Source organism: Erpetoichthys calabaricus, chromosome 3 (assembly GCF_900747795.2).
Source record: "Erpetoichthys calabaricus chromosome 3, fErpCal1.3, whole genome shotgun sequence".
Taxonomy (NCBI): Eukaryota; Metazoa; Chordata; class Cladistia; order Polypteriformes; family Polypteridae; genus Erpetoichthys; species Erpetoichthys calabaricus.
This window is the reverse complement of record NC_041396.2, coordinates 290506634-290525938: the sequence shown is the minus strand read 5'-3', so window position 1 is coordinate 290525938 and position 19305 is coordinate 290506634. Positions and strand designations below refer to the sequence as shown.

General features: G+C 40.5%; 1 protein-coding gene across 2 annotated transcripts in view; it reads left to right on the top strand.

Moving 5' to 3' along the window:
• The window catches only part of tespa1 (thymocyte expressed, positive selection associated 1), a 120978-nt gene that overhangs the window by 42967 nt on the left and 58706 nt on the right, over window positions 1-19305 (top strand). For both annotated transcript variants that reach the window (XM_028798511.2, XM_028798510.2), the window contains exons 4-6: window positions 18396-18448; window positions 18530-18586; window positions 18676-18715. In XM_028798511.2, the coding sequence (XP_028654344.1) occupies window positions 18396-18448; window positions 18530-18586; window positions 18676-18715 (150 nt within the window). The remainder of the gene's footprint in view (window positions 1-18395; window positions 18449-18529; window positions 18587-18675; window positions 18716-19305) is intronic.

The window sequence follows — 19305 nt, the reverse complement described above, 5'->3', positions numbered from 1 at the left end:
AGAGAAATATGCTTGGGATCAAGAAGTGGAAATTAAGTATGTTCAGCAATGGAGAAAATGGATGGACAATTTGCAATTACTTGCGGATTATAATGTGGACAGGTGCATTAAACCTCCTGAATTCAGTCAAATAATGACAGCACAAATACATCATTTTGGAGATGCCTCAGAAAACGGATATGGCACTGTTTCCTACCTTCTCCTGACTAATAAGGAAAATAAGAGAGATTGCTCACCACTAAAACCTGTAACTATACTAAGGTTAGAACTCACAGCAGCAGTGGTAGCAGTCAAAATGGACAAAATGTTAAAACAAGAACTAAAGATTCCTCTGAAAGAATCAATCTTTTGGACAGACAGCACCACAGTACTACGGTACATTGCGAATGAAAACGCACGCTACAAAACTTTCGTTGCCAACAGCATCGCGGTGATAAGAGAGCACACACAACCCTCACAATGGAGCTATGTCGCATCTGCACAAAACCCAGCGGACCAGGCATCAAGAGGATTAACAATAGAAAGTTTCGTCAAAGTTAAAACTTGGATACAGGGCCCAAACTTCCTGATAAAACCAGAACACGAATGGCCTAAGAGACTGGATGAAATGGACCTGTCTACTAGTGAAGGTGTGTAGCAAATTGTGTAATTGTCAATCGAACTGATTGACTGATTAAGGATAAGCTAAGGGTGCTGAACATTAGGACACCACAATGAAGGAATGGCTGCTGACATTGGGACTTTGCAACTGTTTGTGAATAATAAATTAAAAATTCAGATTTGTCCAAAATGTTTCCAGGGCAAAATCCAACCTGCGAACGCTGCAACCAAGCTCCTGCCTCACTGGGTCACATGTTCTGGGCCTGCACCAAATTAACATCATTTTGGACCAAAATTTTTAAGTGCCTCTCAGACAGCCTTGGGGTCACAATCCCTCCTAACCCATTAACAGCTGTGTTCGGTGTTCTTCAAGACGGACTTGAAGTGGAGAAGGACAAGCAAACAGTGATTGCATTCACTACACTCTTGGCACGCAGACTTATTTTGTTAAATTGGAAGAATCCTAACTCTCCTCTGATAAGTCAGTGGGAAACCGATGTTTAATATTATTTGAAACTGGAAAAAATCAAATTCTCAGCTAGAGGATCTGTACAGGTTTTTTTCAAAACCTGGCAGGATCTAATCAATAATATTTTAGAATAAGAAGAAATAATTATTTCCGCATTTCTTTCCCTTCTCCATTTTTTATTTACCTACAGTGGGTACGGAAAGTATTCAGACCCCCTTCAATTTTTCACTCTTTGTCATATTGCAGCCATTTGCTAAAATCGTTTAAATTAAATTTTTTCCCTCATTAATGTACACACAGCACCCCATATTGACAGACAAAAAAAAGAATTTTTGAAATTGTTGCAGATTTATTAAATAAGAAAAACTGAAATATCACATGGTCCTAAGTATTCAGACCCTTTGCTCAGTATTTAGTAGAAGCTCCCTTTTGAGCTAATACAGCCATGAGTCTTCTTGGGAAAGATGCAACAAGTTTTTCACACCTGGATTTGGGGATCCTCTGCCATTCCTCCTTGCAGATCCTCTCCAGTTCTGTCAGGTTGGATGGTAAACGTTGGTGGACAGCCATTTTTAGGTCTCTCCAGAGATGCTCAATTGGGTTTAAGTCTGGGCCCTGGCTGGGCCATTCAAAAACAGTCACAGAGTTGTTGTGAAGCCACTCCTTCGTTATTTTAGCTGTGTGCTTAGGGTCATTATCTTGTTGAAAGGTAAACCTTCGGCCCAGTCTGAGGTCCTTAGCACTCTGGAGAAGGTTTTTGTCCAGGATATCCCTGTACTTGGCCGCATTCATCTTTCCCTCGATTGCAACCAGTCGTCCTGTCCCTGCAGCTGAAAAACACCCCCACAGCATGATGCTGCCACCGCCATGCTTCACTGTGGGGACTGTATTGGACAAGTGATGAGAAGTGCCTGGTTGTCTCCACACATACCTTAGTGCAAGACACATGACAGCCCGCATGGAGTTTGCTAAAAGACACCTGAAGGACTCTGAGATGGTGAGAAATAAGATTCTCTGGTCTGATGAGACCAAGATAGAACTTTTTGGCCTTAATTCTAAGCGGTATGTGTGGAGACAACCAGGCACTGCTCATCACTTGTCCAATACAGTCCCCACAGTGAAGCATGGCGGTGGCAGCATCATGCTGTGGGGGTGTTTCTCAGCTGCAGGGACAGGACGACTGGTTGCAATCGAGGCAAAGATGAATGCGGCCAAGTACAGAGATATCCTGGACAAAAACCTTCTCCAGAGTGCTAAGGACCTCAGACTGGGCTGAAGGTTTACCTTCCAACAAGACAATGACCCTAAGCACACAGCTAAAATAACGAAGGAGTGGCTTCACAACAACTCTGTGACTGTTCTTGAATGGCCCAGCCAGAGCCCTGACTTAAACCCAATTGAGCATCTCTGGAGAGACCTAAAAATGGCTGTCCACCAACGTTTACCATCCAACCTGACAGAACTGGAGAGGATCTGCAAGGAGGAATGGCAGAGGATCCCCAAATCCAGGTGTGAAAAACTTGTTGCATCTTTCCCAAGAAGACTCATGGCTGTATTAGCTCAAAAGGGAGCTTCTACTAAATACTGAGCAAAGGGTCTGAATACTTAGGACCATGTGATATTTCAGTTTTTCTTTTTTAATAAATCTGCAACAATTTCAAAAATTCTTTTTTTTGTCTGTCAATATGGGGTGCTGTGTGTACATTAATGAGGGTAAAAATTAATTTAAATGATTTTAGCAAATGGCTGCAATATGACAAAGAGTGAAAAATTGAAGGGGGTCTGAATACTTTCTGTACCCACTGTATATATATTTTTTCCTTTCTTTTGTTTATTTTTGCCCTATTAAAAAGCCCTAAACAATTCTCCTTTGGCCATGCTCTCCTTCTCAAGGGTGGGGTTTGATTTGTCTTCAGTTCTTTTTTGTATAAATTGATCTATTTGTATGGAATGATTACAATAAAATTAATAAATAAAATAAAAAAAAAAATTCAGATGTGAGCGTCAGAAGGCTTTGCACCCATGGAACCAAGAGACCTGAACTCTTGTCTAACATTTCAGTAATGATTTACTGCTCTGATCTTTCTGATCATAAAAGAGGTCTTTACGATAGCAATTGATGAGAACAATTCATAATGAATTGCAGAATCCCCGTATCTGAGGGCTCCTCTGGAGTGCTGCCTCTTTCTCTTGGAAGTTTTGGCTCAAAAACTAATCAGCACATCGTCATCTCATAACAGGCTTAAGTTTCGAGTTTGCTATTTTTCTGTCCAGCTGTTTCAGCTCTAAACGGTCCTCGAGAAACTGAGGCACTCAGACAGACAGACGCACACCCATCATCGAGATAAACATCTTTCCGCTATCAGGGGGCCCTAAAACTTCGAGATCCATCAAAAACCGGACTTTCAAATTTTTAACGAATCTAAAGCTTTCGTTCCTCCCCCCATAGATGAGAGATTATGGTAAGGGGGGTAGGTGGGGGGCAAAGCAAAAATCAGTCCTTTCAAGCAATCATAGCCATTACACCTGCTAGGAATGCTTTGCCTGTATTTTAAAATCAATTGAAAGGCATCTTGATAAAAAAAAAAATCAATTTCAACACAAAGTATATGCGGGTTCAAACTTTTTTGACTGATAGTGTAGACCTTGATTGTCTAGACCAGGGGTGTCGAACTCCAGTCCTGGAGGGCCACAATGACTGCAGGTTTTCATTCTAACCACCTTCTTAATAAGTGACCTGTTTTTCCTGCTAATTAACTTCTTTTGTCTTAGATTTAATTAACTCGACTCAGTCCCCTTAGTTCTTTCTATTTCCTTAATTAGCAGCCAAACAATAATGAGACACAAAATGAGAACAGGTGACCAGCAAACCACATTATCTAAACATAAAGAAAGATGAGTGTCTCAGTAAGGTTGATCTCTCAGGTCAATAATCAGAAACAGAAAATCAACACTTTGGCAAATGTCTGCTATAGCAGAATGAGAGCAGCACCGAGCTATGGAATTAAGTAACGGGTTTAATTAACAGCAAGAATTGTCTTCTCATTAAGAAACTGGTTGGAGTTTGATGTTCCAGTTTAGCTGGTCATCTGTTGGCTCGTTTCACGTCTCATTTCTGTTTGGCTGCCATTTAATGAAGAAACGAATCAATTCAGAGGACGGAATCCTTAAAAACGGGGCTATTAAAAGGAAGGGAAAAGGAGTTAATTAGCAGTGAAAACTGACCACTGATTAGGAAAAGGGTGAGAATGAAAACCTGCAGCCACTGCGGCCCTCCAGGCCTGGAGTTCCGACACCTGTGGTCTAAAGCAGGGGTAGGCAACGTCGGTCCTGGAGTGCCACAGTATGTGCAGGTTTTTGTTCCAACCCAGTTCCTTAACGAGAACTCAATTATTGCTGATGAAGCACATATTGCTTAAGTGACATTTTGATGCTTCATTTTAGTGGTCTCGCTTGTTAAGGTTCTCCAGCCTTAATTGCTTATTTCAATCTTAAATTGCTGCATTCAGTGTTTTAATTGCTCCTTATTAGCAATAAGATGTAAAAGACAAAGCAGCCAGCAGTTCTCCAGCTAGCTTTTTTCCAATTACATCTGTGTGTGTTCATCATGCACGGTTTGATTTAATAAAACACTTAATAGAAAAATGTGACAGACTGAAAATGATCTGTTTTAGGCTTCAAATCATTTGGATGATATCCTTGGAAAGGAAAAAAATCTACGATATAAAAGCCTTACATTGCACAGACTAACAAGCCATAAAATTAAATAAGGTCTGAGATTGGCAATGATTGGTTTCTAATTAAGCAATTGGGTTGGAATGAAAACCTGTAGCCACTGCGGCTCACCAGGACCGACATTGCCTACCCCTGTTTTACATCTTATTGCTAATAAGGAGCAATTAAAACACTGAATGCAGCAGTTTAAGATTGAAATAAGCAATTAAGGTTGGAGAACCTTAACAAGCGAGACCACTAAAATGAAGCATTAAAATGTCACTTAAGCAATATGTGCTTCATCAGCAATAATTGAGTTCTCGTTAAGGAACTGGGTTGGAACAAAAACCTGCACATACTGTGGCACTCCAGGATCGACGTTGCCTACCCCTGGTCTAAAGCAACGATTCTTATATTGTATCCAACAGGTGGCGTTAGCTCCCTGGGAATTAATTCTTTTGTAATTGTGGTTTGTTACATAACCTGAAACTATATAGATATGATATTAGAAGGCGATACCCCTCCCTTAGTGATACGGCGGTAAGAAATCACATAGGAGAAATAATTTGGCTTTCTTTAATGACGGATTATGCTGCATAACAGACGAAGGAAGCCATGAGTGGGGAGTGGGGGCCGGATGTGTAGAGTCTGCCATTTTCGCCATTGTGTTGGAAGGATTTTCAGGATCGGATGACGTTATCTCCCATCCGTCCGTCGGCTGCAAAGTTGTGCCGGGCAATGTTCCAAGCCTTTATACTCTTTCTTCATGTGCAGGCCCCCACTTAGGTGAATCATGCCATTCCAAACAAGACAAAGAGGATACAGTTTCATGCTGACTTTGAAACACAAAAATAGTATACAGTGGTCCTCAGTGTGACTGCCCCTTTCCTAGTTGTCCCTAACTTGTCTTGCCTTATAATGCTTGCCTAGCAGTTCTTATATGGTGAGCCCCTGTACTAAATATGTCAGCTGTGCACGTGAGTAGAAAAAGACAGATTTATAAGATATATTTACACAGAGTACAGTGACATATTAAACTTATACTCTTATTACACATATATAAATGTCTACACGTGGAAGTGTGTATGTCTGTCCGGCCTGGAAGTGAGAGGTGGAGTCTGGGTAAGGGCTCCTCCTCTGAGGATACAGAAAACTCGCTTAGCCGCTAATAACACAAGCGAGGCCAGCATGTCAGTAAAATGATACCTCAGAAGAAAGACAAAGTCACTTAGACGGTAACATCGGCAAAACGGTATCCCTTTTACATTTGATTTCTTGATATGATTTTTTTTGAGCTTCATGCTGTAGCCTCACATTTCCAGGCTGGCCAGACAGACACACACACTTCCACGCCTAGACATTTATATATAAGACTAGCTGTTTAGGCCTGTGCTGTAAAAGGCCCAGGGTCCTAGAAACTATTGAAATCGTCTGAAAAAAAACTGAAATGTAGAGATGTCAGGTAATTGAAAGGAACGACTTTGGTCATCTCTCTCTTAGGAGGATTCATTTTGCCGATGTGATCTCCTCGCTTGTGTAAGAGTTTATCTCTTTTCTCAGCGGTTTTACTTTGGCAACAGAGTCGCTTTCCTCCTCCGACTCATTAAATTGGGACCACCTTGCCAGCTCTCTGAGCTTCATGCTGTAGTAGCCTCGCACTTCCGGTATATATATATATATATATATATATATATATATTCACGGCATTCGTAGTCTGTGTCACAATCTGATTGTATGGGTGGTTACCTACCAGGTAACGCTTGTGGTTGGCCAGCAAGTCTGCTAACATCCGCAGTGCCCTCAGTTGTGAGAAGCAGATCATAGAATGGTTGAAATAGTTTACTGTCAAATAATGCAAAGAGTACGCGACACGTGTTTCACCCTAATTCTGGGCTCATCAGGCGTACACACTCCACTGCACTCCCTCTCAGGAATCGAACCTCAGACGTCAGCGCTAGAGGCGATGCCCCTAATGTTGTGCCATGGCGTGTGGTTCGTTTATTTGACAGCATGTAGATCAGGGTAATTACATTCACGGCATTCGAAGTCTGTGTCACAATCTGATTGTATGGGTGGTTACCTACCAGGTAACGCTATATATATATAATAATAATGCCAAAAAATGCTGTAAACAAAGAATGCTTTCAGAAATATAAATAATGATTGTTTATTGTTATCAATTTACAAAATGCAAAGTGAGCAAACAAAAGAAAAATCTAAATCAAATCAATATTTGGTGTTACTACCTTTTGCCTTCAAACCAGCATCAATTCTTATAGGTCCACTTGCACAAAGTCAGGGATTTTGTAGGATTCTAGTCAGGTGTCTGATCAACCAATTCTACCGAACAGGTGCTAATGATCATCAATGTCACACGTAGGTTGAAACGCAGTCATTAACTGAAACAGAAACAGCTGTGTAGGAGGCTTAAAACTGGGTGAGGAACAGCCAAACTCTGCTACCAAGGTGAGATTGTGGAAGACAGTTTCATGTCATGGCAAGATTGAGCACAGCAACAAGACACAAGGTAGTTCTACTGCATCACCAAGGTCTCTCCCAGACAAAGATTTCAAAGCAGACTGGGGTTTCAAGATGTGCTGTTCAAGCTCTTTTGAAGAAGCACAAAGAAACAGGCAACGCTGAGGATCGTAGACACAGTGGTCGGCCAAGGAAACTTAGTGCAGCAGATGAAAGACACATCAAGCTTATTACCCTTCGAAATCGGAAGATGTCCAGCAGTGCCATCAGCTCAGAACTGGCAGAAACCAGTGGGACCCAGGTACACCCATCTACTGTCTGGAGAAGTCTGGCCAGAAGTGGTCTTCATGGAAGAGCTGCAGCCAAAAAGCCATACCTCCAACGTGGAAACAAGGCCAAGCGACTCAAGTATGCACGAAAACATAGGAACTGGGGTGCAGAAAAATGGCAGCAGGTGCTCTGGACTGATGAGTCAAAATTTGAAATATTTGGCTGTAGCAGAAGGCAGTTTGTTCGTCGAAGGGCTGGAGAGCGGTACAATAATGAGTGTCTGCAGGCAACAGTGAAGCATGGTGGAGGTTCCTTGAACGTTTGGGGCTGCATTTCTGCAAATGGAGTTGGAGATTTGGTCAGGATTAATGGTGTTCTCAATGCTGAGAAATACAGGCAGATACTTATCCATCATGCAATACCATCAGGGAGGCGTATGATTGGCCCCAAATTTATTCTGCAGCAGCACAACGACCCCAAACATACAGCCAAAGTCATTAAGAACTAGACAAGAAGTCCTGGAAGTGATGGTATGGCCCCCACAGAGCCCTGATCTCAACATCATCGAGTGTGTCTGGGATTACATGAAGAGACAGAAGGATGTGAGGAAGCCTACATCCACAGAAGATCTGTGGTTAGTTCTCCAAGATGTTTGGAACAACCTACCAGCCGAGTTCCTTCAAAAACTGTGTGCAAGTGTACCTAGAAGAATTGATGCTGTTTTGAAAGCAAAGGGTGGTCACACCAAATATTGATTTGATTTAGATTTCTCTTTTGTTCATTCACTGCATTTTGTTGATTGATGAAAATAAATGATTAACACTTCCATTTCTGAAAGCATTCTTTGTTTACAGCATTTTTTCACACCTGCCTAAAACTTTTGCACAGTACTATATATATATATATATATATATATAGGGCGGTGGTGCAGTGGCAACGGGTTCGCTTCCCGGGTCCTCCCTGCGTGGAGTTTGCATGTTCTCCCCGTGTCTGCGTGGGTTTCCTCCAACAGTCCAAAGACATGCAGGTTAGGTGCATTGCCGATCCTAAATTGTCCCTAGTGTGTGCGCTTGGTGTGTAGATTTGTGTCCTGCAGTGGGCTGGCGCCCTGCCCGGGATTTTTTCCTGCATTGTGCCCTGTGCTGGCTGGGACTGGCTCCAGTGGACCCCCGTGACCCTTTGCTAGGATATAGCAGGTTGGATAATGGGTGGATGGATGGATTATATATATATATATATATATATATATATATAGACACAAATATACATATATGTATATATAGATATATAACTGCATGGAAGGACCAGAGGAGAGAGCATCAGCAGGGCACTACCTTCCCTGGGACACTAGAGGGCAGCTGGGAGTTGGAGTGTGGCACAACCCTGTTGGGTTCCATGGAGGCTGCCAGGGGGAGCTGCAGAGCTCCACACTGGGCTCTCACCACACCTGGGAGTGATCCCAGGTCCGATTAATGAGCCATCTTGAGCACTCCCAGGGCCATCATAAAAGGAGCCGCCTCACTCCATTTGGAGAGTCAGAGTCGAGAGGAAGAGGATGAAGCTTGCGAGGGAGAAGTAGAGGCGGAAGGACTGGGAAATGACAACTGAAGAAAGGACTGTGTTGTGTTGTGGTGCTGTATGGACTGTGCTGACCGCTTCCCTGGCTGTAAATAAACACGTGTTGTGTGGCAATTCGTGTCTCTGCCTGTCTGTGTTGGCTTACGCGCCGCAGTATTCCACAATATATAGATTCTGAGAGTGCCTGAGTGTTTGCCCCATGATGGACTGGCAGCTCCTGCCTTATGCCTGATGGTTGCTGGGTTAGGCTCCAGCTGCCCTGTATAAGTGGGTGGGAGGACCCTGACCCTGAGCGACTCACTTCACCTGTCTGTGCTCCAATTGGAAAATCAAAAGAAATGAAACCAACTGTGTCATTAATGTTGTAAGGCACCTTGGATAAAGGCATCGGCCCAATAAAAATAATTCTAAAGTTCAACAGGCGTTACCTTTAAAACATGAACTGAGCAGACAGCCATTACTAATTAAGGGGAAAAACACAAATAAAAGAGAAGAAGTGAGTGCCATTGTTATAACATACTGGGTGTGTGTGAGGTAGGAGGATTTGGGAAGTGAAGTGTGTGGAATTGGGGGCAGCACCTCAATGGGAGAACAGCGCTGAGCGTCACAGGGGCAGCCCCCTCTGGCCACTGCTTCTCCATCCTATTCTTGTGTTACTTCTGCTTCCTTTTTCAGCGGGCTTTGCCTTCTCACTTCTAAAGTTCACTTGACAAAAGGTACTTAGCAGCAGCCAAATGAGTCCACGCTAAAAGCTACGGATTAAATGTCATCTGTTTTTTAAACTGCGTTTTTCTGGTTGGGGTCACAGAGGTAAATCATTGCCAACAGAATCCAGGCCTGCAGGGGGCGCCAGTCCGTTGTAGACAATGACACTCGGGGTGCCCACATGAAACACGGCAGGTGAACCGATCTGCCAGTGGGAACTTAAGTAGACAAGAGCGGCCAGTTTAGGAAATCGTCACCTTAGACTTCTGCTACCATCAGGCACCAGCATTACTCCATGTCACTTGTCACTTTTTCTAGCTGAAGAAGTGATAAATGACAATGTCCTGCAATGGACACTGGACTCGTAAAACAGCAGAAAACACACCAAAGCCGCATAGAATTGAATGATGGGGGTGTACTGCATGTGGGGGCACAATTCGAAATGCCAACTACGAGTTATTGTCACATCTAAATGTTTTATAATGTAATGATAGAAAGTCAAAGGAAATGGTCTACATGGCTCACAAAAAAAAAAAACTCTGGTGGTCCACTGATTATCACCTTCATCACCTGCTTTCACAAAAAGACACACGGGCACTGATAAGGGCATGAGGACAAAGTAGAGACCTGAGAAGCAACTGCCTGTTAATCTTCATATTATATAGTGCCTTTGATAACGGACAACATGCACAGCATTCTGCAAGTACTACATGATACCATTATAAAGGAATAAATAAAATGATAACAGCAAAGAATAACAATCTAATTCAAATGCCAAACTGGCACTATATGATAGATAGATAGATAGATAGATAGATAGATAGATAGATAGATAGATAGATAGATAGATAGATAGATAGATAGATATGAAAGGCACTATATAATAAATAGATAGATATGAAAGGCACTATATTATAGATAGATAGATAGATATGAAAGCCACTATATAATAGATAGATACAGTAGATAGATATGAAAGGCACTATATTATAGATAGATAGATAGATAGATAGATAGATAGATAGATAGATAGATAGATAGATAGATAGATAGATATGAAAGGCACTATATAATAAATAGATAGATATGAAAGGCACTATATTATAGATAGATAGATAGATAGATAGATAGATAGATAGATAGATAGATAGATAGATAGATATGAAAGGCACTATATAATAAATAGATAGATATGAAAGGCACTATATGATAGATAGATAGATAGATAGATAGATAGATAGATAGATAGATAGATAGATAGATAGATATGAAAGCCACTATATAATAGATAGATACAGTAGATAGATATGACAGGCACTATATTATAGATAGATAGATAGATAGATAGATAGATATGAAAGGCACTATATTATAGATAGATAGATAGATATGAAAGGCACTATATAATAAATAGATAGATAAGAAAGGCACTATATTATAGATAGATAGATAGATATGAAAGCCACTATATAATAGATAGATACAGTAGATAGATATGAAAGGCACTATATTATAGATAGATAGATAGATAGATAGATAGATAGATAGATAGATAGATAGATAGATAGATAGATATGAAAGGCACTATATAATAAATAGATAGATATGAAAGGCACTATATTATAGATAGATAGATAGATATGAAAGCCACTATATAATAGATAGATACAGTAGATAGATATGAAAGGCACTATATTATAGATAGATAGATAGATAGATAGATAGATAGATAGATAGATAGATAGATAGATAGATAGATAGATAGATATGAAAGGCACTATACAATAAATAGATAGATATGAAAGGCACTATATTATAGATAGATAGATAGATAGATAGATAGATAGATAGATAGATAGATAGATAGATATGAAAGCCACTATATAATAGATAGATACAGTAGATAGATATGACAGGCACTATATGATAGATAGATAGATAGATAGATAGATAGATAGATAGATAGATAGATAGATAGATAGATAGATAGATATGAAAGGCACTATATTATAGATAGATAGATAGATAGATAGATAGATAGATAGATAGATAGATAGATATGAAAGGCACTATATAATAAATAGATAGATATGAAAGGCACTATATTATAGATAGATAGATAGATAGATAGATAGATAGATAGATAGATAGATATGAAAGGCACTATATAATAAATAGATAGATATGAAAGGCACTATATTATAGATAGATAGATAGATATGAAAGCCACTATATAATAGATAGATACAGTAGATAGATATGAAAGGCACTATATTATAGATAGATAGATAGATAGATAGATAGATAGATAGATAGATAGATAGATAGATAGATAGATAGATAGATAGATAGATAGATATGAAAGGCACTATACAATAAATAGATAGATATGAAAGGCACTATATTATAGATAGATAGATAGATAGATAGATAGATAGATAGATAGATAGATATGAAAGCCACTATATAATAGATAGATACAGTAGATAGATATGACAGGCACTATATGATAGATAGATAGATAGATAGATAGATAGATAGATAGATAGATAGATAGATAGATATGAAAGGCACTATATTATAGATAGATAGATAGATAGATATGAAAGGCACTATATAATAAATAGATAGATAGATATGAAAGGCACTATATTATAGATAGATAGATAGATAGATAGATAGATAGATAGATAGATATGAAAGGCACTATATAATAAATAGATAGATATGAAAGGCACTATATTATAGATAGATAGATAGATATGAAAGCCACTATATAATAGATAGATACAGTAGATAGATATGAAAGGCACTATATTATAGATAGATAGATAGATAGATAGATAGATAGATAGATAGATAGATAGATATGAAAGGCACTATATAATAAATAGATAGATATGAAAGGCACTATATTATAGATAGATAGATAGATAGATATGAAAGCCACTATATAATAGATAGATACAGTAGATAGATATGAAAGGCACTATATTATAGATAGATAGATAGATAGATAGATAGATAGATAGATAGATAGATAGATAGATAGATATGAAAGGCACTATATAATAAATAGATAGATATGAAAGGCACTATATCATAGATAGATAGATAGATAGATAGATAGATAGATAGATAGATATGAAAGGCACTATATAATAGATAGATACAGTAGATAGATATGACAGGCACTATATTATAGATAGATAGATAGATAGATAGATAGATAGATAGATAGATAGATAGATATGAAAGGCACTATATTATAGATAGATAGATAGATAGATATGAAAGGCACTATATAATAAATAGAGAGATAGATATGAAAGGCACTATATTATAGATAGATAGATAGATAGATAGATAGATAGATAGATATGAAAGGCACTATATAATAGATACAGTAGATAGATTTGAAAGGCACTATATAATAAATAGATAGATAGATATGAAAGGCACTATATTATAGATAGATAGATATGAAAGGCACTATATAATAGATACAGTAGATAGATATGAAAGGCACTATATTATAGATAGATAGATAGATAGATAGATAGATAGATATGAAAGGCACTATATAATAGATACAGTAGATAGATATGAAAGGCACTATATTATAGATAGATAGATAGATATGAAAGGCACTATATAATAAATAGATAGATATGAAAGGCACTATATTATAGATAGATAGATAGATATGAAAGCCACTATATAATAGATAGATACAGTAGATAGATATGAAAGGCACTATATTATAGATAGATAGATAGATAGATAGATATGAAAGGCACTATATAATAAATAGATAGATATGAAAGGCACTATATTATAGATAGATAGATAGATATGAAAGCCACTATATAATAGATAGATACAGTAGATAGATATGAAAGGCACTATATTATAGATAGATAGATAGATAGATAGATAGATAGATAGATAGATAGATAGATAGATATGAAAGGCACTATATAATAAATAGATAGATATGAAAGGCACTATATTATAGATAGATAGATAGATAGATAGATAGATAGATAGATAGATAGATAGATAGATATGAAAGCCACTATATAATAGATAGATACAGTAGATAGATATGACAGGCACTATATTATAGATAGATAGATAGATAGATAGATAGATAGATAGATAGATAGATAGATAGATAGATAGATATGAAAGGCACTATATTATAGATAGATAGATATGAAAGGCACTATATTATAGATAGATAGATAGATATGAAAGCCACTATATAATAGATAGATACAGTAGATAGATATGAAAGGCACTATATAATAAATAGATAGATAGATATGAAAGGCACTATATTATAGATAGATAGATAGATAGATAGATAGATAGATAGATAGATAGATATGAAAGGCACTATATAATAGATACAGTAGATAGATATGAAAGGCACTATATAATAAATAGATAGATAGATATGAAAGGCACTATATTATAGATAGATAGATATGAAAGGCACTATATAATAGATACAGTAGATAGATATGAAAGGCACTATATGATAGATAGATAGATAGATAGATAGATAGATAGATATGAAAGGCACTATATAATAGATACAGTAGATAGATATGAAAGGCACTATATTATAGATAGATAGATAGATAGATAGATAGATAGATAGATAGATAGATAGATAGATAGATAGATAGATAGATAGACAGACAGATGTGAAAGGCAGGAGTACCCAGCGTGAATAAGCACCAACAACAGGAGAATGTGAAGTGAGAATGCAAGGTGGAGGTTGCGTCTTTTAATGGCTTTTCCAGCTGAAGGGTATTTCCCAGCTTTCTTTCTTTCTTTCTTTCTTTCTTTCTTTCTTTCTTTCTTTCTTTCTTTCTTTCTTTCCAACAATGACATTTACTTCTAAGACACATTTTATTACACAGAGAGTAGCTCTCTAAACTGCTTTACAAAATGGCACACAAATAAAAAAACAAGTTAAATTAGGGCAAGTACAATAATGGTAATAAGGAAATCAATACACACCTACATAATATCTAATATCGGCAGTTTCTTTGCAGCCTTTGTTGATTTTCATAAAGCATTTGACTCAGTTGATCAAGCTGCCCTGTGGGACATCCTGAGACTTTGTGGGATTCCCCCTAAAGTTAGTACACTGGTACTGTGAGTGCTGTGCAGAGTGAAGTCAAAACTTCTGTATTTTTCCCCAGAAGGTCTGTTTTTGCTCCTATTCTGTTTAATGCTTGCATGGACTGGGTGCTGGCCAGGGTTGTGGGGTCCAGTGGCTGTCCAGTTTGCTGACGATGCTGTTATCTTTCGCTTGCTCAATAGAGGCTCTGATCGGGGTACTCGAGAGACTGAGCGAGGAGTCTGAGTGTCTGGGCTTGCGAGTGTCCTGGTAAAAGCCAAGATGAAGATTAGACTCCTTCAGTGCTGTGTCTCTTCGGAGAATCCTTGGGTATCACTGGTTTGACTTTGTGTCGAATGAGCAGTTATTCATGGAGTCCTGAATGAGGCACATTACCTGCACTGTGAGGGAGCGTCACTTAGGGCACCATGGCCACGTGGCACGATTCCCTGAGGGTGATCTGGGTCATTGCTTAAGACCTGAGTGGCTGGACCAGGCCAAGGGGACGCTCACATAATGCCTGGCTGAAGCAGATAGAAGGTCATTTCCAGAGGGTCGGACTGGACCGCATGCCTGTCCGGGGGGGTTGCCAACCAGGATCCCAAGCTGTTTTGTTGTGCCTTTCCCAAGGTTTCTTCCATTTTTCCCTACTAGGTTTTTTTGGGAGTTTTTCCTTGTCTTCTTAGAGAGTCAAGGCTGGGGGGCTGTCAAGAGGCAGGGCCTGTTAAAGCCCATTGCGGCACTTCCTGTGTGATTTTGGGCTATACAAAAATAAACTGTATTGTATTGTATTTTGTTGTGCGGTGGGCATGGAAACATGCTGTACCAGTACATGCTCCCCAACCTGACCTGACCTACTGTACATCACATTGATATATAATTAGTAGAACAGTTTCTTTTAGCAGAGTTTCTGCCAACTTCACTCCACCATGTGGGCGAGAATGGCAGAGCTGTGCACGATGAACCCCTAATGCCGCTGGCAGAGGGGTGTGTACCTCACCTCTCCAGATAAAGTGAGCACCACTTTGTTCTCTATTTCCAAAGATAACAGAACATTGTTTTGTAAGTTGCATTCCAAGAGTAATCACTGACAAAGCTGCTCTATAAATTAAAAGCAGGTTTTAGAACCAGAGTTGTCACTCGGTGAAATTCGAACCTGCTAAGCCTGTGACGTCACACCCCATGCGTTTGTCTTTTCTGTTCTCCTTTCAGCTCTTATCCCACTTCTGCCTCCTTTCTCCGCCCCATCACAGCTCTTTTTAATCCGCGTTTAATCCTTTTGTAACCACCTGAAAGAGCACAAAAGAACCAAACACGTAGTAACAGCACGTGAAGGCACCTGGGGTTCCATTTCATTCAGTTCTTTGCCAGCCGTTGGCACAGCTCTCCTGTCACACACACTCACCGGCCATTAGGTACGCCTGTTTGACTCTAATCAGCCAATCAATCACATGGTAGCAACTCAATGCATTTCGACCTGTAGACATCAAGACGACCTGCTGAAGTTCAAACCGACCATCACAATGTGGAAGAAAGATGATTGAAGTGACTCTGAACGTGGTGGTGTTGGTGCCAGACGGGCTGCTCTGAGTATTTCAGAAACTGCTGATCTACTGGGATTTTCACGCACAACCATCTCTAGGGTTTACAGGGAAAAAAAAGGGAAAATATCCAGCGATTGGCAGTTCTCTGGGCGGAAATGCCTTGTTGATGTCAGAGGTCAGAGGAGAATGGCCAGACTGGTATGAAATGATAGAATGGCAACAGAAACTCAAATAACCACTCATTACAACTGAGGTGTGCAGAAGAGCATCTCTGAATGCACAACACGTAGAACCTTGAAGCAGGTGGGCTACAGCAGCAGGAGACCACACTGGGCATCACTCCTGACAGCTAAGAACAGGCAACTGAGACTACAATCCACACAGGATCACCAAAATTGGACAACAGAAGATGGGAGAAACGTCGCCTGGTCTGCCGAGTCTCAATTTCAGCTGCGACATTCAGATGTTAGGGTCAGAATTTGGCGTCAACAACAGGAAAGCAGGGATCCATCCTGCCTTGTATCAATGGTTCGGGCTGGTGCTGCTGGTGTAATGGTGTGGGGGATATTTTCTTGGCACACTTTGGGCCCCTTAGTACCAACTGAGCATTGTTTAAATGCCACAGTCTAGTATTGTTGCTGACTATGTCCATCCCTTTATGACCGCTATCTTCTAATGGCTCCTTCCAGCAGGATAATATGCCACATCACAAAGATCAGATCATCTCAAACTGGTTTCTTGACCATGACAATGAGTTCACTGGACTCAAGCGGCCTCCACAGTCACCAGATCTCAATCCAACAGAGCACCTTTGGGATGTCATGGAGCAAGAAATTCACATTGTGGATGTGCTGCTGACAAATCTGCAGTAACTGCGTGATGCTGTCATGTCCATATGGACCAAAATTCCTGAGGAGTGTTTCCAGCACCTTGTTGAGTCTATACCATGAAGAATTACGGCAGTTCTGAAGGCCAAATGGGGTCCAACCCAGTGTACCTAATAAAGTGGCCAGTGAGTATAAAAGCTCCTAATCGTCACATCTCCATCCATCCATCCATTATCCAATCCGCTACATCCTAATTACAGGGTCACAGGGGTCTGCTGGAGCCAATCCCCGCCAACACAGGCGCAAGGCAGGAGACAAACCCTGGCAGGGCGCCAGCCCACTGCAGTCATCACATCTCAACATCCCCAGAAGTGTGCAGGTTAGGCTGACTGGCGATCCCAAATTGATTCTGGGTGCATGTGTGATGGACTGGCACTCTGTCTGGGGGCTGCTTGCCCCAAGTGCTGCCAGAAAATGTCTCACCCATCCTGAACTGGTTTGAAGACGTTGCTTTTTTTGATCCCCTCTTTCCTTGAAATGAAGGAGTGGGCCCTCCAGGGGTTTATCATTCCATCACGACAAGTTACGAAGGCTACAGTTTGGGCAATGAGGCTGAGTGTGGACGCGATGCCCAGTGTTGCGGGCATAAGCACCAGAACTCTACACATCCATCCATCCTTCTAAGGACACAAACATGCGCAGCTACCAAAACGTATTTCCAACAGCTTGTTTCTCTGAGCACTAGCAGGTTGAGGACACACTTCATTTTCAGAGAAAACCCCAAGTCCCCCCAATCAGTTACTGTTACCCTTTACACGGCACCATTCATAAAATGCCATTACACGAAAATGTTTGAAGGTTTGAACTTGACAGGAGACAAAGCAGCAGACTGGTATGCAGAATGAGGGTATGATACCATCCATCCATTCATCAATCCCACTCAGTCAGGGTACCGGGAGGTATACATGGAGATTTAGGTTTAAATGGGCACTGGAGAGGAGATCTTTTCATATGGAGTTCCCCAAGGCAGTGTGCTCATGCAGAATGAACTGCTTCTGCTTCTTTCCCTGCAGCTCCAGGGCGGCCAGAGACCTCTTTCCAGAAGATTTAAAGCGCCTTTCTGTCGGTAAGTGGTGGCCGGTTTATTCATTTCTTGTTTTCTTTGGGAAGTTGTTTGTGCTCCACTGAAATGCTCTTTTGCCCTCAGAATCATTCCCAACCCTGGGAGCAAGCTGGGAAGACAACTTCAGTCTTGGCGCAGAAGGTAAGGTGCCCCCACCGTAACCCACAACTCAGGGGCTGCAATCAACAGGTGCCCAGTTATTACATTTGCTTTGCTTGTTTTTCTTACAGCCACTGATCTCCTGAACAATCAAGATGTCCACACATCAAGGTAAGATGCTGGGGTGGGCTTGATATTGTTGGATATCTGCTGTTCTGATCAGGTCAGGTTGGGGAGCACCCAACACACAACGAAACAGTTTGGGATTCTGGTTGGCAACCCCCCAGACAGACACATGGTCCAGTCCCACCCTCCGGAAATGACCCTCTATCTGCCACAGTCTGATGCTACGTGGATATCCCCTCAGCCTGGTCCAGCTGTTCGGGCACTCAGCAATGAGTCAGATCACCCTCGGGTAATCATGCCAATGGCCGTAGTGCTGTAACTGATGCTCCTTCACAATGCAGGTAATGTGCCTCATTCGGGACTCCATGAGCAACACAAAGTCAAACCAGCGGGACCCACAGATTTTCTGAAGAGACACCAAAGGAGTCCAGTCTGCGGTACCCAGCTCAGTTCTGGAGAGCCAGAAGCTGACTGTGAAGCAGGCTAACGCTGAATGGCTGTCCTGCAACGAGACGTCTGGTGTGGCTCCAGAGACCTCAACAATGTCAGATCGCAAGGACAATGGATAGGGAATGCTGGGCATGTAACCAGAGTGCTGTGCCAGTGCCTGCTCCACAACCTGACCTGACCTGACT